General features: G+C 45.6%; 1 protein-coding gene across 4 annotated transcripts in view; it reads right to left on the bottom strand.

Annotated features, from left to right (window-relative positions):
* stg (string) overlaps positions 1-23,628 on the bottom strand; it is a 158,099-nt gene that overhangs the window by 28,322 nt on the left and 106,149 nt on the right. For all 4 annotated transcript variants that reach the window (XM_050193050.3, XM_050193051.3, XM_055061334.2 and 1 more), the window contains exons 7-8: positions 18,090-18,200; positions 6,029-6,193 (exon numbers count right to left, since the gene is read on the bottom strand). In XM_050193050.3, the coding sequence (XP_050049007.1) occupies positions 6,029-6,193; positions 18,090-18,200 (276 nt within the window). The remainder of the gene's footprint in view (positions 1-6,028; positions 6,194-18,089; positions 18,201-23,628) is intronic.

The raw sequence follows: 23,628 nt of genomic DNA, 5'->3' as shown, positions 1-23,628 counted from the left end.
CCATTTAAATGCTGTCATTAAATAAAGGGAAAATCAGACATCCACCCATTCGTAGCAATTGCTACAAAGGAAACCCATACAGGTTCCTCGAAAGAAAAGCCTCATAGTTGAAGAAAAATTCGTCCTAGTCCGGGACTCGAACCCGGGACCACCGCCTTTCCGGGGCAGCCGCTCTACCATCTGAGCTAACCAGGCGGCTAGCAGATGGCAGGGCGAAGTCGAATTTGTCGACAACACAAAGCAAAGGCAAGTGTTTGATGCAGTAGTTCTGCAACACTTGCCTTTGCTTCGTGTTGTCGACAAATTCGACTTCGCCCTGCCATCTGCTAGCCGCCTGGTTAGCTCAGATGGTAGAGCGGCTGCCCCGGAAAGGCGGTGGTCCCGGGTTCGAGTCCCGGACCAGGACGAATTTTTCTTCAACTATGAGGCTTTTCTTTCGAGGAACCCGTATGGGTTTCCTTTGTAGCAATTGCTACGAACGGGTGGATGTCTGATTTTCCCTTTATTCATTACTTCTCTCCACCCTGCGGGTTTCCGCAGAACTACTACGTCAAATGGTGTCATTTTATTTCACTTTGTTTTGCTCCACGCATTATATTTAATATGCTTTTTTGCTGCTACATACACCATTCAAGTTGTACTGTAGTGCACCACACTAAAGGTGCCAAGCTGTTTGTGGTCATGCAGTTCTTGAATGAATAAATGAATGAATGAATGAATGAATGAATGAATAAATAAATAAATAAATAAATAAATAAATAAAAGTGGTTTGACCATTGTGGTCGCAACATGCAGAGGACTGTAGTGACATTGATGTGCAGGAATTCAGGCTAGCGCTTCTCCTAAGTAGTTACCATAATCTACAACAGCTTCCTTCAACATAAGTCTGATGCTGAGTCACGTAAAATTTTTTGAAAGTGATAGTGTCTCTAAAAGCGATCGCTTGAGAATACCACCTTTGTGTGCTTGGTATCTGTGGTCAATGAAACGCAAATGGCAACGACAATACGCTGCTTTTACTATAAAAGCTCATTAGGAAGAAGTTTCGCTTTTCTGCACGTCTCATTTTTTCTGATCACGAACGTGGAGACGTGCTGTATTTCTTATTTATAAATTGGGTGCATGTTACATTTAAGCTCATGTTACATTCAGGTGCACTTTTATTTTCTTACTTTAAGCCCGCGAAAAGTGGGTCTGTGTTAAAGTCGTGTAAATCACAGTTTGAGGAGCTCAAGCACAATGCTAAACGGTAACACTTTCCAATGCTTCTGCCTTAGGGTAGAACTGCCATATTGAGGGGAAAAAAAATGACCAATTAGATTTGGGTGCACATTGTTTTGCACTAGATTCAATAAAAATTTGATGCACATTTTTTCGGGGATGCATTAGATATTGGAATGGGCAAACGTACACTGCCAAATGAAACAGCAGCATGTTTGAATATTCTTTATGCCTTTTATTTTACTTCAGCACACTGGATAATTGAATTCCGATGGTCCTGTCAGGTACGAACAAATGGAAGTCGACTTGAAATTTTTTTACTTTCTGCTGCTCACCGTACTTGAGTATATTGCTTATGACATACCATGACTGAGTCACTCTGGAACCTCATTCTGCAAAAGATTTATCAATGACTGTACCATGTCCATATAGGTAGGTTGGTAGGTAAAGAAAAAGTGGCACAATTCAGCTGTTTTCCAGACTTTTCAGGAGTGGAAAAAAGTGTCCTTTAGAATACCAAGCACAATTTCCTGACAGTGAGTGTTGTCATTCAGATATTACATAACATTGGTGGCAAACAAAGAACAGAACTGAACCTAAAGAAATAATAAAGATGCTTTTGGGACAAAAGAAAGCACGCCCAATATGAAGAAAATTTCCACACACTACCTCGAATTCTCACCATGATTGAATAACTGCAGCAGAGTGCCCTCTAGAAATTTATATGTGAAACTAAGCTCAAACCTAATAATATAGCACCCCATACTTGACAAATTCTTGAGTAATGGACAGGGCTGGGTAGTACTGAAGATACGCAAATATTGAAGCTACCCAAAACTGCCGGGAATTGAAAAAGCGTGGGCAAACTGAGTGTAGAACACATTTCTGCCACTAGATGTGGCCAGCAGTATGCGTTCCAAATCAGTGTGCTGAACGACTTGCATCGAAGAAGTATTCTTTTGCAAAGTGTTGTTTTGCAACAAAATATTTCACTGATTTGGTGCATTCCTTAGCAACCAATATGGCAGACTTCAAGGAGCAAAGGATTCGCATAGTTTTGTGTTAAACTTGGCAAAACAACTTCGACAGAAACTCCTTGTATGCTAGAGGACACTTTTGAAGTTGACACCATGAGCTAAAGTAGGATGTTTTTATGGCATAAATGCTTCAAAGCGGATCGAATGTGTATTGACTATCCTTGGAAATCGCAGGCTAAATATAAAGGATGTCTGCGACATTGTAGGACAATCGTACGGCACAGTTCAGCGAATTTTGTCAGCTGTTTTGGTTTTGAACATAAAACACATTGCTGCAAAATTTATGCCAAGACTGCTCAGTGACTAACACAAGCTGCACTGTGTTTCTGTCTGTACAGAACTGAAGTAACAAGTCAGAGACAATTCCATATTGCTCTCGAGTGTAATAACCGGGGATGGGTCATGGGTTTATGGCTACAATCCTGAAACCAAACAGCAGTCGTCACAATGTAAGTCGCCAAATTCCCCGCGGCCGAGAAAGGCACATCAAGTTCATGGAAATGTGAAGTCCATGCTCATTGTTTTCTTTTTTACCTACATGAAATTGTCCACAAGGAATTCGTACCTCCTGGACAAACTGCGAATAGTGAGCTTCACTGTGACATTTTGAAGTGCTTAAAGGGACACTAAAGGTTAATATTAAGTCAACGTGGACTGTTGAAATACCATCCCAGAAACCTCGAAACGCTTGTTTCGTGCGAAGAAGAGACTTATTTCAAGAGAAAATGCGTTCTGAAGTGTCCGCGTACCTCTAGCGCAGTTCCAATCACCCGCCCTCCGATCGAGGAGTATTGACGTCATGGTCTCATAGTGACGTTGCGCCGTCGGTGAGTAAAACGGCTCCCGCAGACGGCGCTACGGATTTTCTGCACAAAACGCAAACGCGCGCCCAGAAACAGCCAAGACAGAGCCGACAGCAGCGCGAAAGCGGAACTATGGTGGCTAGCGGAAGGGAAAGCGCATGACGATAAGCTGGTTCTTTATTTTATGACGCCAACTTCGACGCTCGTTGCAATGGATGACCCTGAAAACGACACATTAGCTCGCGATGCTGGGCTCGAGTTCGGCGATTTAAGCACTGATGAACGTGACCTGCTGTTGAGGGCTCGCGCTGCCGGCGTCGTTGCGTACTACTACGACGACGGCCTGCTTTGAAAGGCACTTCACGCGACTTCAGTAAGTCGGCGTTGAACTCTTAATCCTCTGGACGAAAGTGCAGCGAGCACACTACGTGATTTTTAGGCTCTTTGCCAGCGCGCTGTGGCAGAGGTACGGCACTTAACCACTTCGAACGGAGAGGTTTACTCGTTGGCACACAGTGATAAGTAACGTTGGATTCGCCGCTGCAACTGCCCTTGGCCAAGTTCCGCGGACCGTTCGCGCATCCCACGACATCACATGGACGTGGCATCCTCGCTGCTTGTTCCAAATGTAAGTTTCGCGAGCCAACAGGACCACCGCAGCACGACGCGATAAAGAAACAACTGAAACTCCAAAGCGCGCGCGGCGCAAAGTCGAGCGCGCAGAGTCGAGCGAAAACGAAACCTTTTGATCACCCATACTACGCAAGGGTAACGTAAAGATGTTATTTTTTTCTTAGAATCGAATAGAAGTAGACAAGTAGCATTTTCTTCCGTCTTATAATCTAATGAAATGATCTTTTTAATACGAGTAGTTGAGTACTAGTGACAAATTATGAGGAGTGCTTTCGTCATCGGGCTAGTACCGGAATGTCGCTTGGGGGTCTCAAATCGTGTCGTGCATTTACCTCAATTTTTCGGTTACTAAAGCTCTGTTCGCGATTATATTGACGCCTTATACGTTCTAGAGCATTGCTTTATCACTTTAACTTGACTTTCTGGTAACCTTTAGTGTCCCTTTAAGAGAGAGCATTCGTCACAAACGTCCGAAGAAGCGGAAGAAGAACTGGTTTCTTCATCACGACAACGCGCCTGCACACATATCACTTGTTGTTCGACAGTTCCCGACTTCCAAACAAATCACAGTACTTCCGTACCCACACTATTCACCTGACCTTGCCCCTTGCGACTTTTTCTTGTTCCCAAAGTTGAAGTTGAGGCTAAAAGGACGTCGGTTTCACACGGTTGAAGAGATCCAGTCGGAATTGCAGGCGGCCCTCAACACATTGCCGCCTAGAGAGGACCACAAATGCATGGAATTGTGGCAGAAACACTACGATCGGTGTACACATGCTCAAGGGGACTACTTTGAAGGAGACAGTGCTGATTAGGCGTTACGGTGAACACATCTCTTGGTATCTTGTATCTGTATCATGATACATCGATACAAACCCCACGAGCTGGTCTTTCCCTCTTAGACACACAACACTTTCAATATGTACACACAAATACTCCAATGGAATGTCACGGGTCATCTCCACAATCTTGATGATGTATGGGGCACTCCTACATAAACTGAAACCAAAGGTGCTGTGTGTCCAAGAAACACATTTAAAACCTTCACAAACAAACTTTCTACCACAGTACAATAATTTTTTCAAAGACTGCAATGCTGCTAATGCCACTTCGGGTGATGTAGCGATTATATTAAAGAATGTAGCATGCCGGACTTTAGAGCTGCGGATGCCTCTTGAAGCAGTTGCAGTTTGAACCTGAATGTTTAGAAAAAATTACAATCTCTTCTCTATACATACCACCTAGTTATCGGCTCCATAGAGCAGAACTTCAGGAATTAATAGATGAACTGCCTGAACTCAACACACTGGTTGGAGATTTTAACATGCTATTTCGGACCTGCGTTAACAGCAAAAAGTCCGGAAAATCGGACGGCGAAGGGCTCTTGCGTCCGAAATTTCAGACGTTCTTAGACGTTGACTCTATGGGGTATGTGATGGTGCTGCGGAGCGGTCGGGCGTCCGGAAAGTCGGCCACTGACTGTACACTGGCAACTCCTCCAGCCGACGACACGGCATCAAAAGACTATTCGTTATGATCCCTTTCTGTTATGCGGGCCAGCACTACTGCGACTTTTATTCCCATTCACTAAAATTACAGCTAATTTTCCCTGATAGAAGCACAAATACCCCTAGTTTTCTCTGAGTATTTCCAGAGTATTCAAAATCCGTGAGAATTCCCGGTTTTCTCGGTTGGTAGATACCCTGTTGATGACAGGTTCTAACAGCTAGAAAACGCAGAACAAAAATCATGTGTCAAAACTCACTTGCCACTCAGTCTCCTTCACCACACGCACTTCATTTGAATCCACCAATCTGATAAGAGGAGCACCGCAGCCCTTGTTTAACGCTTGTTATAGAGTTAGTGCAGTGGAAGATGATCCAACTGTTTCCAACCTGGGGCATTTTTGTGCAGAAAGCAGGTTACTTTCATCCCTGCGACTAGCTTTTTTTTTTTTTTTTTTTTTCAAGATATCATTTCTGGTGAGCAGCAAGTGTAGTGGCGAGGCATGCTGTGGCTGTTCCCGTCATAGTGCGCCTCAGCACTGTTCGCAGCACATGGGTGCCAAATGCAACAACAGTGTAGAGTCCACAAATTGGGGCATGATTTCTTCTCCAAAAAATGAACATTGTGGAGCTTACAAATCTAATTTCTCATGATTTGGGAACTTAAACTGTGCTAGGGACGAGACACCAAAGTAGAAGAAGACAGGATGAATGCAGCCCTGTTTTTTCTCATTTTAACTCCGCCACAACTGCAATTATTTATGGCCGATTGGTATTTGCTTTCAGAGCACCAGGTATATAAGAAAAACATGCAATGCAAGAAACTTACCTCCTGTGCAGAAGAGAAAGCCAACTGAGGAACACGGCCAGTCAAGTTGCTGTCGGCATTTGGAACATTTTCTTTATCACTGGCATGAGAAGTTGGCATAGAAGTATGGAAGAGGGGCGAATTGAAAAGCTTGTCGTAAGAGTGAGGCAGCTGGGATTCGTGTTCCTGTGAAAAAGTACAAGCAATCAGTATTCACAAGACTGAACTGTTACACATACATCAACTTATACTTCTGGGATAGGCACATGCATATATTTAATATATAAGAAACAATGACAGATGACCGTTTTATTGTATGCCAGTTAAACAAAACAGGAAAAATTTAGGGAAGTGAAACACGTAATCTAGTTGTCTGCAAGAAATTGAGTGCTTACATTGTTCTTTCCTCTGGGCAACAAAAGCTTACAAGATATGGAAAATGACACCATAAGCTTGCGTGCTATCTGGTTTTTAGCACTTCCAAAAGAATCCAAAAGAACAATCGTTGAAACCCTTATGCTAGGCTATAAAGGAGGAAATAACAGTGCCAGCCAGCATTTGCCATTTGACACTTTCCATTTTCAAAGGAAGCTGCTGACATGGGCCACCTGGCCTACAGTGAATGTCACCTATCACTTTTTTCTGCACTCCAACATGCAGGCTTAGTTATGTGGAGGAAGGAAAGAGACTAGGAGGGAGCATCATGTGACAATTTTGAAGCTTATAGTCAGAGCAAGGCTCATGGGAAATAGGCCCTCATCAAGTTATAGGCAAATGGCAATTTCCAGCTCCTGACTTCACGGAGAGCGAGCAGTAAGGGCTGATTGTGATAAAGGCATCACTAATAGCTACCTGAATATAAACAATGTCTTGGAAGGTCCAGCAACTTGGTAAGGCTCTTATTTCCCAAGAGTCAATGTGTGACAGGCCCCAAAGGAAAGAACGAGCAGCATAAGAGGAGGCTGCCTTGCAGAGGCTAGCTGCTTGACATAATGCTCTCTCCTAGTCTTTTTCCGTCCTCTATACTTTATTGGTTGAAAACAAGCTACAGTCCTGGCATTAAAGAATGCAGTGACTTTTTTTTTTGCCCCTTCCCACTTTTTTCCCCAGAATTTTAGCATTACAGGTTTTATTACAAAATTACTCTGAATTACTGAAGACAATCACCAACAATGTGCTGTTTGTCACACAAGTCTGCAACGTAATATATATAGAAGAGCGCAGCTCTAAGGTGCCCATTCCTGTGTTGAGCATCGGCGTGCCTCGGTGTCGTACCTCATAACCGAGCGAACGAGCACAGCGAAAGATGAAAGTTAAGGCGGAGCGCAGCGGAAGATGAAAGATGAGAGCATGAGGAGGAAAGTGGAGGAGGAGGTTACAGTGAAAGCATGAGGCGGAAAGTGAAGGTGGCGCGGATGGGACATGGTCTGTGCAGGTGTTGAGTTGTCGGCAGCCAAGGCATCCGCAGCCGCGTTGGGTGATCTCATCTGCGGTTCCGAGGGAGGGCCAGGGTGGTGTGAGTTGGAGAAGGCTATGCTCATCGGCGGCATCAGTTGCTGAGGTCAGTGATGTTTTTTGGAGGGAATTTTCCCCTTTCCGAGAAATTTTCAGGCACAATTTTGGACGAACAGGAAAAGGGATCTATGATACTGCAGGGAATTTTAAGATTGATGAAGTGAATATTAGAATTATGCCTTTGAGCAATCCATCACTTTGAAAAACCACAGCACGCCCTTTTGAGTGCATGGGCCAAATTTGGGGTCACTCGGCTTCAAGTTCTAATAGCCTATGTTGAAAAGCTGGTGTGCTGTTTTAAGTACAAAATGTGAACTGCAATTTTTTCCATCAACATTTGATATGGTGACCTACTCAGAATCGCTACAAAGCTGCGAGCCACCAGTTTTAGTAGATGCTAGAGCTCTGTCTACATGGAAGATATGTCAGGTACCGACATTTTAAAGTGTCACATTATAAATTGAGTTCTTAAATTGCTGTTCGGCCGAGATGTTAAATAAACTGTGTTGTTTCTGAATAATGTATACATAATATATATAGTGTAGAGTAGGAATCACACTGGCACCACAGCAATAAATTAAAAGAGTACGACATACATTGGTAGTGCACAGTATATTGCCAATGTTTTGGCTGGTGGACCAGCCTTTGCCGAAGTAATAACTTTTACACTGAAATTTGATTTCAGTGTATTCCTATATATATATATAAATATTGGAATGAAGATGGACGCCTGGACATAGGTAGCAGGATTGCCAACAGCACCGTGTGCTGCAGATGCCCAAGCTTAGAGACAGTGCTCGGTGAAGCACTCTACCCATCATTGGCCCGTCCAGTGCTGGATAAAGGTGGGGTCTATGGGGGCTAGAACGCCAGGCCCCTAACTTTCAGGGGCCCCGCTCGACTATTTGAAAAATAAAGTTGCTGAGCATGCTTGCTGCCCACGTTGTACATATGTACATTGTAATGTACGCATCTACAATTGTGCGTACGTTTTGTTGAATGTTATGCATTTATAACTTGAAGATTGAATGTCTAATAAAATGTTTCTTGTTTTGAAGAATATTCTCTTAGGCTTTTTGGTCCGTGTTGCGTCCCGATGCGGCACTTCGTTTAATTGTGAATCTGTGATGGGCTGACACATTAAACATACTGACTTGTACGCCAGATAACTGTTAAATAATAGTAGAAATCACGCCAAGAAATTAGTTTCCCGAACCCATAAAGATGACGTATATTTTATCACTAATCAGCGAACGTAACGTATTGGCTTCGAAGAATTCAGCTTGCTAAACCAGTCGTCACCATCATCATCGTCGTCATTAGGGCCCCAAGGATGCAGTTAGCCCCGGGCCCCGAAATTTCTTAACCCAGCACTGGGCCCGTCGTGTAATAAAACTCCTTTATAATTGGTGGAGGTGCTGGGTCCCTTTCAACTCTACCATCCTAGAACTCCGCACTCGGATGCTACCTTCCGCCATGCCAGACGCCAATCAGCAGACGCTCCCGTCACCACCTGTTCTTTGCGCTGACTATTTGCCATAGAGATCCTACCATCTTCAGTGGCACGGATGACAACGACGTTGAAGATTGGCTTGTGTACTACGAGTGGGTGAACGCTCATAACAAATGGGATGACTTGACCAAGCTAACCAACGTTGTCTTCTATCTCACGGGCGGTGGCCAATCTCTGGTTCAAGAACAAGGAGGTGGATTTTCGAACGTGGTCTATGTTCAAGGCGGCTTTTACAGAGGTATTTAACCGCCGTCCCGCCGTCTGCAAACTCCGAGCCGAGCAGCATTTGTGTAAACGCGCACAGGACACGGGTGAAACATTCACCAGTTACATACAGGACGTCGTCAATCTATGTAAATGCATCAATGCCACCATGTCGGAAGCGGGCCGAATTAATATCATGAAAGAAATTTAAAAAAATAAAAAATGATGGGGTTTTACGTGCTAAAACAGGGTGTCTACCAAGTTGACATTTCCAAATTCCCTGAGTTTTCCAGGTTTTCCCTGAGTGCCTTTGCGAAATTCCCTGAGTGATGCAGAACTATGTTTTATGCCAAGACGAGCTGAAACAATATCGCCTGATGCTGTCACTCTCTAGTAAACAAATGCAAAAAATTTAAAAAGAACGACTTAATCCAATTTGAATACTAAGGAGTAGTGTTTATGTTATTAAAAGAGAATAAAAGGGAGGGGTTAGTAAAATGCACAGCAAATAAAATGTCTTCGAAAAAAATTGCAAATCGAATCAGACATTCTCAAATATGAATAAAAAAGGAAATGCATACAAAAGCAAATATTTTCGAATATGAGCTATTTCTATCAACTGATAGCAAGCTCAGTGGTATAAGGCCCGAACTTTGTCACAATTATGATTCTCTCTCAACAGCTCATAACTCAACCTCAACTGTCCTGACATACTCTCAGCCCACGCACGACACCTCAGTGTTGTGTTTCACTGCTTTAAAGAGTTTATTTTGGTTTGGATGAGGGACACTTGCATCTCGGCATCAGCCAACACTGTTTTTTGAGCTCAAGCTCCTTCAAAACGGCGGCAGCACACTTCCTTTCCCGTTCATTCCTCAATGTGTAGGTCCTTTCTGTTCTTGCACTCCTTCCGCCACTCGTTCGCCCCACGGACCATTTGAAGCATCTTCTTGGTCAGTTGCACAGTCCACGTCCGAGTTCTTGAACTCCTTAGGGGCGGCGATAACGTCCGAAAAATCGGCCAGTTGGAAAAAATAAATGCATGTCATTTATTGCCCTTAGGGGCTCAAACCACCACAGGCACATTCAAAAATGCTCTGAAGGTACCCGTATTAGGCATATCGGTGCTCGTACTGCGACAGGAAATACCGGGCGCACGCTTGTATAATTAAGGAATACATACTGTGTCCCGTGGCAATAGCACCTTCCCACACTTGTTATGCTTCACTGCAATACTTTTGCATATGCTTCAAATAACATTTTTGTACGGAGGCGAAGCCGACTTTCGGGAACCAGCATTATGCAATGCACCGCGCTTTCCAAGCTTCTAAGCCAATCGCGAGGACCGCAAAGGCGGAGTCCATGCCATTGCTGACAGCAGCAAATTCTTTCAATAAAAAACACGGCACCCAACGGCAAAATTTTCATAGCGAACGTCGAAGCAGCTAGGCCTAGCGTTGCCGCAGTGGTGGCTACGGCTGCCAGCGGATCTACGTGTGAGAGCGCCGGTTTGAGGTGGCGAGGTAATCAAAGTGGCAGCAGTGGTGGCTTTGATTAATGCCGTTTCGAACCTGTGGTCACGGCAGAACGTCCGGAAAATCGGACGGCGAAGAATTCCTGCATCTGAAATTTTAGACGTTCTGATACATTGACTCTATGGGGTACGTGGTGGAGCCGCGAAGCTGTCCAAATTAACAGGAATCCGGAAAGTCGGTCGTTGACTGTACACTGGCATTTGCTCCAGCTGATGACAGGGCGTCGAAGACGATTCATTACGATTCCTGTCTCTTACTCGAGCCAGCATTACCCTTTCAATAAAATTAGATAATTTTCCCTGATAGGGGCACAAATTCCCCGAGTTTTCCCCTACTTTTTCCAGACTACTCAAAATCCTTGAGAATTTCCGGTTTTCCCGGTAAGAGCCGATACGACCCTTTCAGCAGCTCGTGCGCTGGCCTTCTCCTCCCATCTCCTGGGCCGGCCCTCCTGTTGCTAACCCGTGGTGCACGCACGACAATCGGCCTATATGCTTCGCATGTAGGCATCCCGGACACGTCGCAAGGTTCTGCTGCCGGGTGCTAACGATCGAAAATGATCTCCGGGTTCCTCGTTATCCATTCGACTCCAATGCAAGCTACACTCCATCCGTCCCACCGCCAACTCGTACTCTGACTGATCACCCTCTCTTCGACAATTGCCGCTCGCGATCCCCAAGCCACTGGTCGCTTTCACCAATGCGTCGGCAGCCCATCTCTAACGACGAGGGAAACTAGACGCAGTTCTCGAGGCAAAAACTGCTCAAGTTTCAAAATGCCAAAGTCGTTGTTCCTTACCTGCTAATGTTATTGACGTGTTTGTTGAAGGTGTCGCTAAAGTCGCTCTTGTTGATACCGGCGCAGCTGTTTCTGTTATGGATGCCAGCTTTTACCAATCACTCGTAAAGTAATGACGCCTCTTTCTGGATTGTTACTTCGGACTGCAAGTGCTCAACCCGTTGAACCAACTGCAGCCTGTACAGCCAGTGTACTGATTCAATATGTTATGTACACTATAGAATTTGTAGTGCTCTCATCGTGCTCCCATGCAATTATTATAGGATAGGATTTTCTACCTTCCCAAAATGCTGTAATCGATTGCGCTTGCGCTGAGGTTGAATTCACCCATGTCAGTGACCCCACCTTCATTGACCCTAATTCTTCTGCTCAACTTGTCAAGGAAGACACCAATACACTGCTGTGCTCGTCAGCACTTGTACCAGTCTCATGTGGTGCAATCTATGATGGAACAGTCTTCACGACGTTCGACCTCTTCGTTGCTCGAAAAGCTCTTCCTCTGCCTTTTGCTGCTCTTGACCTCGCCACTCGTTTCAGCACAATGGCTGTTTATAACACGCTTTCATCCCAGCTCGCATTGCTTCGTCACGAATGCCTTGGCCACGCTGAGACCACTGATTCTATGCAGATTCTATCTGTCCCCGACGAGACCTCTACGGGACCTCTACGGGTCCTTGACCAAAGTGCCCTCTGTGCTCCTGATCCAACATCTACGGATGTCTTCAGCCCATTCATCGCCGAAGATCTGACACCCTTGCAGCGATCCCAGCTTCTTGCCATTCTGCAGCACTTCAGAACTTCTTCTGACATCGCACAAGCATTTTTAGGCCGCACATCGACAGTCGAGCACCACATCAACACTGGCTCTCACTCACCGCTGCAGCAACATCCGTATCACGTATCCACTGCAAAATGCCGCGTCATTGCCGACCAGGCCGACGACATGCTCAGTCAAGGCGTGATTAAACCTTCACAGTGCCCATGGACTTCTCCTGAGGTACTTGTCACAAAGAAAGATGGTTCCACATGCTTCTGTGTAGATTTTCGGCGCTTAAGCAAGATCACGCTGAAAGATGTTTACCCATTGCCGTGCATTGATGATGCCCTGGACTGCTTACAAGGCACCAAATTCTTCTCTTTATCGGACTTGCGGTCAAGGTACAGGCAGGTCCCAGTGGCGGAGGCTGATTGCACAAAAACTGCTTTTGTTACACTAGATGGCCTATATGAGTTCACAAGCATGCCTTTCGGACTTTGCAATGCGCCTGCTACATTCGAAAGGATGATGGATAACGTTTTGCACGGCCTTAAATGGAAGATATGTCTATGTTACCTTGACGACATTGTGGTGTTCGCCCCTGATTTCGCAACACACCTATGCCGCCTTCAGCACTGTCATGGTTGGGGTTGAGCATGAAATAGATGGTAGCTGGCCCATGCCGTCGTCCAACTTGTCCACGCTGAGGACGTTGAAGGGAAGGACTGCTTCTCATCGAGAACGAGGAATATGGGATTTATTTACAGTATCTACATGAGAATGTTACAGTTCATCAGTCTAACATGACTGAAAGAGGAATGCACTCTGAGGAGCTACAAACGGCTCCTTAAATACACTATGTCCTCCCTAGATCCCTAGGTGAGGGAAAACGGCCGTTCAATCTGCTACCAATTCGGAGCGTTCAAAGCTATCGTAGCCGGCCCGCCTTTGAGGGGGAGGGTTTACGCACACTTCCGCACAGGTTTCACTGACCACGCCCAGGTGAATGGGTTCTCGCAGACACGGGTTTTGCCCTGAGCAGGCGCCTCTTCATCCCAGTGTTGACTCCGCAGACAATGGCCGCCGCGTCTGTCCATGACTTCTAAGCCCCGTGAGACAGCCGCCAGACATCTTCTCCCAGGTGTTCCACCACTTCTAACAAGCCGTGGCGGCCACGGCGAATCCACAAACAATACTTGGTCCGCCGACCACGTTTAGTCATAGCGGCGCCGAGGGGGTGTTGATGCGGCACACCGTCGTCCCTACAAAACGACTCGCCGCGGCAGGTGGGGAAGGCTTCCATGGTCGCTTCTGGGAAGCTCGCCACCCTAGCAGCTGCGGCTGGCTGGGAAAATTTTGTAGGTCGGAACCCTTGCAGGCCGTTCGTAACAGCACGTGATGAGTTCCTTGACCACCATCGGTCTGCAGCTTAATCTCAAGAAATGTCGCTTTGCCACACGCATGTTGATCATCCTCTGCCACGTTTTGTCCAAGGATGGCATTATTCCGGATGCCGAGAAATTGTGGACCGTCTCTGCATTTCCTAAGGCCACTACCATGAAAGAACTTTGCAGTTTCATTGGCTTGTGCTCTTATTTCCGACGCTTACTTCAAAAATTTGCATCAATACTAGCAACCCTCATGCAACTACTTTGTGGTGCCAAAGACCTCTCATCGTGGTCCTCTGCCTGCGACCATGCGTTCCCAATCTTGCGCTGTCTTCTCAGGATGCCACCTCCATTCTTCGCCATTTTGACCCTCATGTTCCTACTGAATTACATACCGACGCAAGTGGTGTAGGCCTAGGTGCTGTTCTTGCGCAGCGTCATCATTGTCAGGCAGAATATGTTGTCGCTTATGTGAGCCGCATGCTGACCAAGGAGGAGGGCAATTACAGCATCACGGAAAAGGAGTGCTTGGCCATTGTCCGAGTGCTTGGCAAGTTTCGTGCTTATTTATATGGCCGCTCTTTTGACATAGTGATCAACCACCATGCGCTGTGTTGGCTTTTGAATTTAAACGACACATCTGGCCGCCTCGCTCGATGGGCCCTGCGTCCACGAGTACGACATACGCATGGTGTATTGTTCCGGGTGGAAGCATTCCGACGCTGACGCTCTTTCCCGCTCACCACTCTCGCTAGAGGCCACTCATGAGCCCCCCTGTGAGCGCACGTTGCCGTCTCTTGACTTTGACGCTACTGCTGCCGAACAATACATAGACCCCTGGATTACATTCCTTTTCGACTTTCTCTCGGATACCTTAACAGTTCTGGTCTCTCGAACACTTCGGCGCCAAGCTCCTCATTTTGCGATCTGTGATCAGCTCCGGTACTAATGAAACCATGCACCAGAGGAACATACGTGGTTGCTCGTCATCCCGAGAGCCCTGAGATCAGAGATCTGTACCTCTTTCCACTCGGACCCTTAGTGTGGCCAATCCAGCGTTTTCAAGACGTATTAGCAACTTCGGCACCGCTACTACTGGTGGGGGATGCACACCTTTCGCAACTTCGCCCGCTCTTGCCGTGAATGTCAGCAATGGAACTCTCCGCTGCACCTCCCAGCCAGTGAAATTCAACCCACACCATGCCCATCTCAACCTTTTGATCGTGTTGCTGTCTATCTATATGGTCCACTTTCTTTGTCTATGTCCGGAAACCGGTGGATTACAGTTGCCGTCGACCACTTAACATGCTATGCAGAGACTGCTGCCCTCCCAGCTGCTACAGCACAGGAAGTCAATACTTTTATACTGCACTTTTTTGTGCTTCGTCATGGAGGCCCTCGTGAACTCCTCAGCGACAGAAGCTGCACCTTCCTGTCTGAAGTCTTTAAAAAATTGCTTGTTGAATGTGCTTTGTTCATCACATGCGCTGCCTATCACCCTCAAACCAATGGTGCCATGGAACGCTTTAATCGCACCCTTGGCGACATGCTCGATATGTACATTGCATCCAACCACTCCAATTGGGACCTAGTTCTTCCATTCTTCACCTACGCCTACAATACTGCAATGCAAGCCACCTACCCGTTTCTCCCTCTTCCATCTTCTTTATGGCCATCATCCTTCTCATACATTCAATAGTATTCTTCCCTACCACCCCGACCCATCAGAATGCCTGCCAATCTTGGACGCCGCAAGACAAGCTGAAGAATGTTGTCAGTTGGCCCGCCTTCACGTCGGATAATCAGAATTGCCAAAAATCAAAACAATGCTCGCAACTCGACTCCAAATTTTCTACTGGGAACCTTCGTTTGGTTGTCCATACTCACCCGCACATCAGGACTCGCTTCAAAACTTCTTCCTAAATACGATGGACCATACCGCATTTTGCAGCAAATTTCTATTGTCAACTACCTTATAGAGCCACTCACACCGCCGTCTGACATGCGTCGTCATAACCGAAAAGTTGTCCATGTCCAGCGGCTCAAGCCCCATCATGATTCTGCGGCCTCATCTTCAGACTAAGTCACCAGAATGGCTCCTTTTTCGGATGGGGCCACTGTAATGAAGAAGAACGCCTGGACGTAGGCAGCAAGACTGCCAACAGCGTCGTGTGCCACTGATGCTCGAGCTTAGACACTGTGCTTGGTAATGCACTCTGCTTGTCATCTACCTGTCGTGTAATAAACCTCTTTTATAATATATGTACATGTATATCCAGGGAAGCTTGCAGGGATATTTTGGAATATTGCTGGGAAAATTGTCGCAAATAGGGAATTCTTCTGCAAGGTACGGAGCATCACTGGCTGAGGTCAGTCCGCAGTACCAGCGTGTGTGACGGGGATCACTGCTCCTGCAAGGGGTGATGGCGAGTGGCTACGAGTAAGGCTCGATGTGCCGCTCCCTTGGGTGTTGTCACCGCTGACACTGGTAGCACAATTTCGCCACAAAAAAGGGCCACTCTTGTCATTGGTGCAACAAAAGCGTGAGAAGAAGGAAGGAAAAACTTTATTGCTTTATTTACAGCTTTCAGCGGCTAACAGAGGTCTTCATGTTTTACTGAAGTTTCCGTCGTCTTGAATGGTCGGCGCCCCTATTCCAAAGTACCGCTGAGCCTGGCCACTTTGAGAGCGTGTTGCACCAATCCTTTTTGGACTGTGAGCACGCCGCTGGTGAGCAGGCCCTCCCACTGTTCCGCACTGGGTTTTTTTTCTTTGTGGAAAGAGAAGTTATTTCTGCACTCCCATGTGATGTGATATAGTGTTGGGATGGCCCCACACCATGGGCACATGTCCCTGTATTGAGTGGGAAACAGTTTATGTAGGATGTGTAGATTGGAGAATGTTCCTGTCTGCAGCCTTCGCCAGCCGACTGCTTCGTGTTGTGTTAAAGATGGGTGGGGTGGTGGATATATTATCCTTTTGCCTCTGTGATGATTTAGTATTTCTGCGTACGTTGGTTCCACCGTCATAGTGGTATCCGGGTCCATTGACTGTCCCACTCGGTATGTAAGCTCGCAAGCTAGACTGTCGGCCCTCTGGTTACCCTCTATTCCGGTGTGACCCGGCACCCAGAAAATCGTATGCAGTATCTTTTCGTTCGGAAGCCCTGCTTCGAGGAGGATTCGCAGCACCCCTTTGTTGATTAACCATAGTGCCACGCAAGATGGGCAGTACGGCGACAGCGGCTGCAATATGGTACCAGGGTAGAGCACATTGTCTGTATGCAAACAAAGCGCTGCTTGAGCGGAGGTCTGTCTGCTGCGGTTGCTGTGAATTGCTCCCACGCGTCACCCACGCACTGCCTCTTGCAATGTCCCAATTAGCAAGACAGTCGCATCACACTTCGCTCCGTTTGCAATGTGCTGCACTAGAAATATTTGACTGCGCCAGCTACGCTACTCACAGCATTCACTTCCTAATATAAACCGTGTACCTGTATTATCATAATACAAAATATTTACACACGAAATGAAAACATGTATACAACTGCACTCAAATTTTGCATTAGGGTGTATCGTAATCGTCTGAACTTTTACCTGGTTCTAACTATGCGAAGCACCATGTACTTTTCTTTTCCCCCTGTTGGCTATGGGCTGCAACATACAGCCGCACCATCAACTTAAATCACAAGATCTCACAGGTTGCAAACCTTGTAACAAACAGACCTACCCAGCACTACAGAGGGATTCATTTGACTCAAGCATATTTCCTCAGATTGAAAAGCTGCAAACTAAGGCAAAGTAACCAGACATACCATTGTGAGACTACACTTAAGCAGAATTACTACAGAAATGCCATCTTCATATACAGTTTTGTAAACAAAATGACTTGCAAGCTTTTTACCACCAATTACTTCAGCCGGAGCCATGCCAAGTCATTCTGGTTGTTAAATGAACACAAGGTACACCATATCCATGCACAGAATCTCTTCAAATATGAACACTTAATATTGCAACTGGATTTTACAGACAAGAAAATTAATCTATATACGCACCGTGTCGTACGTATGTCTCAAGCAGATACAATAAAAACAAAAAGTTGGCGGTCACTCTACATGTATTTGTTTTAGTGAAGAGTGATTTTGTACACAATGCCCTCTGTCAGCATTGTCATATATGCACTCGTACTGAACTGCTGTTGCCACTTGTTGCTGGTGAGAATAAAGTGAATTAAACTGAAGGCCATGGCAAAAGGATATGCAGTGAGCAACACTCTGTAGGCTGTTAAACATAGAAATTAACACCCAGCTTGGAACAAATTCTGTACATCAATGGCCCCGAGTATGACAGGCTCTTAGGGCAAGGCCACTCACCTGAAACGAGTCCTCAAGGCTTGACACAAAACCATCGTCACTGCCAGTAGTGGAAGAAGAATCCAGAACACTTGCTCCTTCCAGTCCTCGGTGGCCATCCCAGAATGCACTCTGCACACAATGCATGTCCTTTACTATACAAACAAGCTCAATACTGCAGACCCTCACATTAAGCAACAGCCCACAAGTACGAGTCCACCACTGCACAAGTGTGCTGCTTGATGCACTTTGCAAGCTGGCAAAAGCTAGCAAAGGGCTGCAATGATGTCTCTACCCTACTATTCTCCCTTTGGTTGAATAGAAAAAAGAGGGGGTTAAACATCCAGAAACTACACGGTGGTTTCTGAGGGAAGCCATAGTGCGGAGCTCTGGATTAATATTGGGGTATTTTAAAGTATTCAACCTGAGATATTCAAATCTAAGCACATGACTAAGCCTGGACAGCTGAGCTAGTTGGTTGTGAATAGCATTATGAAACATCGTTCCAGTGCACAAATAAACATGGATGAGCAGAGAGTGACAACCGGCGTTCTTGTTGTCCCTCTCTGCTCATCCGTGTTTATTTGTGCGCTGGAATGATGTTTCATAATGCTTAGCACATGAGCATTTTTGCATTTCACTCCTATGTAAATGCAGCCGAGTATCAAACCCACGGCCTCATGCTCAGCAGCAAAATGTCACAGCCACTTAGCCACTGGGACAGATTGGTTGAATAGCAGCGAAAACTACAATTTAAGTGTTTTCATTATAAATACACTCTGCTACATAAAATTTGGTAATAGTCATGGCTGACTATCAGCCACACCAATTAGACATGCATAATCAAAAGACCAAAATGAAGGTCACGAGAAAGAACAAGCACTGCTGTCACAAATCCACAACATGAATTACTTACCCATTATCACAACTAAGATTAACCCTTTATGGATTAACCCTTTATGGATTAACCCTTTTGTTGTTGCCTACAGGCAACAACAAAACAATGTTTTCTTTCCGAGTCTCGGCTTTCGAGTATGGAGTTCTTGGCTAAATATCTTCGGCAAACACCGAATGATAGGCAGCAAGCGTCATTCGTTGGATTAGAGCAAGAACAGAGGACAAAGCAGAATTTTGGTGCTTGACTCTTTCTTTTGAAAGTACAGTTAACGGAGAAAGACTGATGAAAAATCCATCACAGAGGTAATGTAGAGGAAATGCAATGTATACCTCTGTTTTAAATCCGAGAACTGTCTGTACAGGTTCCACACGAAGCCATAAGTTAATTGGGGGCAAAGCTTGCTTTTGTCGTTCTGCCTGCTGTTGCCCACAGACAACAAACCACAGACAGCAATATAGTTTTTCATTTCATTTGATATCCTTATTCTTGGTGTATTTTGCACATTTAGATGAAAAATAAACATTTCCTTCAGATATTTTATTGTCTTGTCCTAAAGGGTTAATGTAAAACAAAGCTATTATATTATTTATTTACAGATAATGTCAGCCCTTACACAGGGCTATTCCAGGAGAGGAATAGAAATGTATAATAGTTAGCATTCTGGAAAACAATGACATCAGATATTTTACATTCAAATCTAATGTAGGAACAGAAGGCCCACAAAAAATTGCCATTTATTAAACAAATGGCTGCGTTGATGTCGCTAGACCAGTTTCTTCTTCCACCGCGGAGCTCTATGAGTACTGTCCACTATATGGCTCCCCCCCCTAGTGATGAAGGCACTGCCGTTGAGCAGTTTAACTTGTGGAGATGGCACTGCCAGAGTCTAGATGGGCTGGCTTCAAGCGGTCGATGGAAATTGTCTCTTCACGTTTACTGACAAGAAGCGTGAAAAACGTGGCGTCACACTTGAGGACTTTAAAGGGACCACTGTAAGGAGCTTGTAAAGGAGCACAAGCAGCATCGTGACAGATAAATATGTGGCTAATATGAAGTAAAGATGGGCTCACGAAAACGTTTCTGCAGTCGTTACAAAACAGCCGTGGTATAACAGTGGCCACTGTAATGTGAAGGTGGTCGGCGTAAGATTGTAGGTCAGCAGGTGACAGTTCCGAGGTGAAGAACTCACCGAGTACGTGAAGTGTTGTGCCAAAAATGAGTTCTGCTGAGGAACACTGTGCATCTGCTCTCAGAGTTGTGCGAAGACCTAGTAGAACCAAAAGCAGGCGCTCTGTCCATGGAATCATGGAGTCATGGGCATGAAGTACTGCATTTAGTTGACTAAGGAAGTGTTCTACCATGCCATTGGAACTTGGGTGATAAGCTGTCATTGGTATGTACATTACACCCAGAAGACAGGAGAGAGCTTGAAAGAGGGACGAGTCAAATTGTCTTCCTCTGTCTGTCGTTATGGTGTGTGGTATGCTGTAATGAGAAATCCAGGTATTTAAGATGGCCTGTGCTACGGACTCCGCACTAATGCGAGAGAGCGGCATTGCTTCAGGCCAGCATGTGAAGCGGTCGATACAAGTGAGTATGCACCGTTGGTTCAAGGACGGTAGTAGCGGACCAACGATATCGATGTGAACATGGCCGAAACAAACGTCTGGTGGTGGAAACTGACCAGCCCAGCTCAAAGTGTGTGGACTGACCTTGGCGCGCTGGCACTGTATGCATGCCCGAGCCCAGCAACGGACGTCAGCGTTCATACGCGGCCACAGATAGCTGGAAGTGACCAGACGTTGTGTGGCACATACTCCAGGGTGCGATAAGAGGAAGCTTTAGCTCGGGCCCAATTCCGACGTAGCCTATTCAAATACATGTAAAATGCAAAAACGCTTTTATGAAATAACCACTGGGCCAATTTTAATGAACTTTGTCGGTAGCGCAATTTTGATTTAGGGCGTTTTGTTACAAGAATTTTTAAAAATCCGGAAGTTAAGAAAAATAGAAGCACCAAGTTTACAAATTAATAACTCTGTATCAAGAGCAGATATCGCGATTCTGTAAATGGCATGTATTAGATCATTCAAAGCGGACAAATTCGATATGCCAATTTATATCTTAGGTGAATCCATTCCTTGCGTACAAGAGTTCTGCAAAAGTTGTATTTCCATATTACAAAATTTTTTGAGAATCGTGTGACATATCAATTTTGTCCGCTTTACATGTACTATTAGATGCAATTCACAGAATTGTGATATCATTTTTCATTGCTGAGTTATGGGGTTGTAAACTTGAGTTTCGTTTTCAGGAAATTTTGCAATTTTTGCCAATATTTAATAAAGAATTGATGACCTAAATCAAAAATTCGAAACCAACAGTTACTAGGATTTTAAGTTTTTATTTTGAATGCGACAAACCTTGTCAAATTTGGTGCAGTGGTTGCCGAGAAATGCGAATTCTCCTTTTACATGTATTTAGATAGGAGCATCCAAGCTAAGCTTCCTTATAAGGAGTGTAGTGCGTCAAAAATTTTCTGCTGATATTGTTGCGGAACGTACGGTCAAGGATGACCCGTAGACATGTTGTATATCACTGTGACGTTGCAGCCAGGCAGTAAGATATCTTCGAAGCGCAGAGAACCGTTGGCAGTCCGGAGTGTTTGAAGTTCACGGTCTGTGCGTTGAGCAGTAGCGAGGCGGACGAAGTCAATGTCGAAATGACTTACTTGGCTTGCATTTATATGAATCCGTGACAGAGCGTCAGCGACAGGATTATCGGCACCATTGATATGCTGACTATCAGTACTGAATTCGGAGATATATGCAAGCTGGCGAATTTCGTGGGGAGTGTGTGAGGAGGAACTGTTGGAGGTAATAACATAAATGAGCGGTTTGTGGCCGGTGAGAATAAAGAACTGATGCCCTACGAGACTGTGATGCAAGTGGCGGACTGTGAGGTAGAGTCCTAGCAATTCACGACCGAAAGTGTTGCAGCGGGCTTCTTGTGGTGTCAGTTTCATTGAAAAGAAAGATATAGGCTGCCATGTATTGCCCACCAGCTGTTGAAACGTGGCGCCAACAGCTATGTGAGAGGTGTTTACCATAACAGACATTGGAGCGTCTGGTCGTGGGTGTGCCAGTAGAGTAGAGGTAGCAAGGGCGTTCTTGGCAGAGATAAAAGCAGATTCAGCAGCATTAGTCCATGATATAAGCGTGCTGGCTCGTGGTGTGCGAGAGACTAGAATGTGTAGAGGCTGCGAAATTGAAGCACAACGAGGAATGAAACGGCGATAGTAAATGATGTCACCCAGAAATGCCTGTAATTGCTTGGTGGAAGATGGACGTGGGAAATCTTTAATGGCTTGGACACGGAATGGGATGGATTGGATGCCATGTTTGTCTACTTGATGGCCCAGGAAATCGAGAGAAGCAATGCCAAACTCGCTCTTCCAGATGTTTACAACCAGGCCATATTGACGGAGGCGTTCAAACACCTTACGTAGGTCAGATTCGTGTTCCGCAGCAGAGCGACTGAATACAAGAATATTGTCTAAATGGAGAACGCAACAAGTCAGGCCATGGAGTACTTGATCGACAGACTGCTGAAATGTTTGAGCGGCATTATGGAGGCCGAATGGCATGCGTGCATGTTCAAACATGCCAAAAGGGGTAATGATTGCGGTTTTAGGAATGTCGGAAGGCTCAACAGGAATCTGATGGTAGGCTTTTATTAGATCCACCTTGCTAAATATGCAGCAACCATGAAGCGATGCGGTGAAATCGTGGATGTTAGGTATAGGGTATCTATCGGGAATCGTCACTTTGTTTAAGGTGCGGTAATCGCCACACAGTCACCAATCACCTGTCTTCTTGGGCACCATATGTAAAGCAGATGACCAAGGGCTAGCGGAAGGATGAATGAAGCCCAACTCAAGCTTGTGTTCAAATTCTTGCTTTGCAATTTCAGACAGTCTGGTGCTAAGCGGCGAGGTCGGGCGTACACTGGTGGTCCTTTAGTCACAATGTGGTGCGTGACGTTGTGCACTATTGGACGACCTGGCGAGGGTGGTTCGAACAGCTCTGGAAATTCCAGCAGGATGGTGGACCACAGTTTTGGTGCCTGGGTGTGCGCTTGTACGAGACGCAAAGGTGGTGCAGACGTGGTGATACCTTATATGAACAGATTTGTTGAGTCAAGAAGGCGGCAGTTGCGAAGGTCAACAAGAAGGTTAAACTTCCACAGAAAATTAGCGCCAATGATCGGCCCGCGGACGGTGAATAGCCATGGAAAAAGGCATCGCAGACCAAGGTCAAAACTGACAGATTTCTGGCCATATGTTTTAATGTTGGAACCGTTGACAGCAGTGAGAAAAGACGTATCATGGCAATGTCTTCTGTGGTCTTGAAAAGCAGGGGGAATGGCACAAATTTCCGCACCAGTGTCTACAAGATAGCAAACTTTCGCAACCCGATAGGTGATGTAGAAGAGATGGCTTGATGTAGAACCAGTAGCACTAGCTGTTGTCAGTGAATGGCCCGACCATATTCCGGAAAGTTGCAAGGCGGATGGCACTGCCATGCGCGAGTGCAATATCTGGCGTGATACCAACAAACAAAGGGAAACAGACGGTGTGACACGTTTTGGTCATGTGAGCGA

The sequence above is a fragment of the Dermacentor andersoni genome, chromosome 1, assembly GCF_023375885.2.
Source record: "Dermacentor andersoni chromosome 1, qqDerAnde1_hic_scaffold, whole genome shotgun sequence".
NCBI lineage: Eukaryota > Metazoa > Arthropoda > Arachnida > Ixodida > Ixodidae > Dermacentor > Dermacentor andersoni.
The sequence above is the reverse complement of the archived record's forward strand: the minus strand, read 5'-3'. Positions and strand labels throughout refer to the sequence as shown.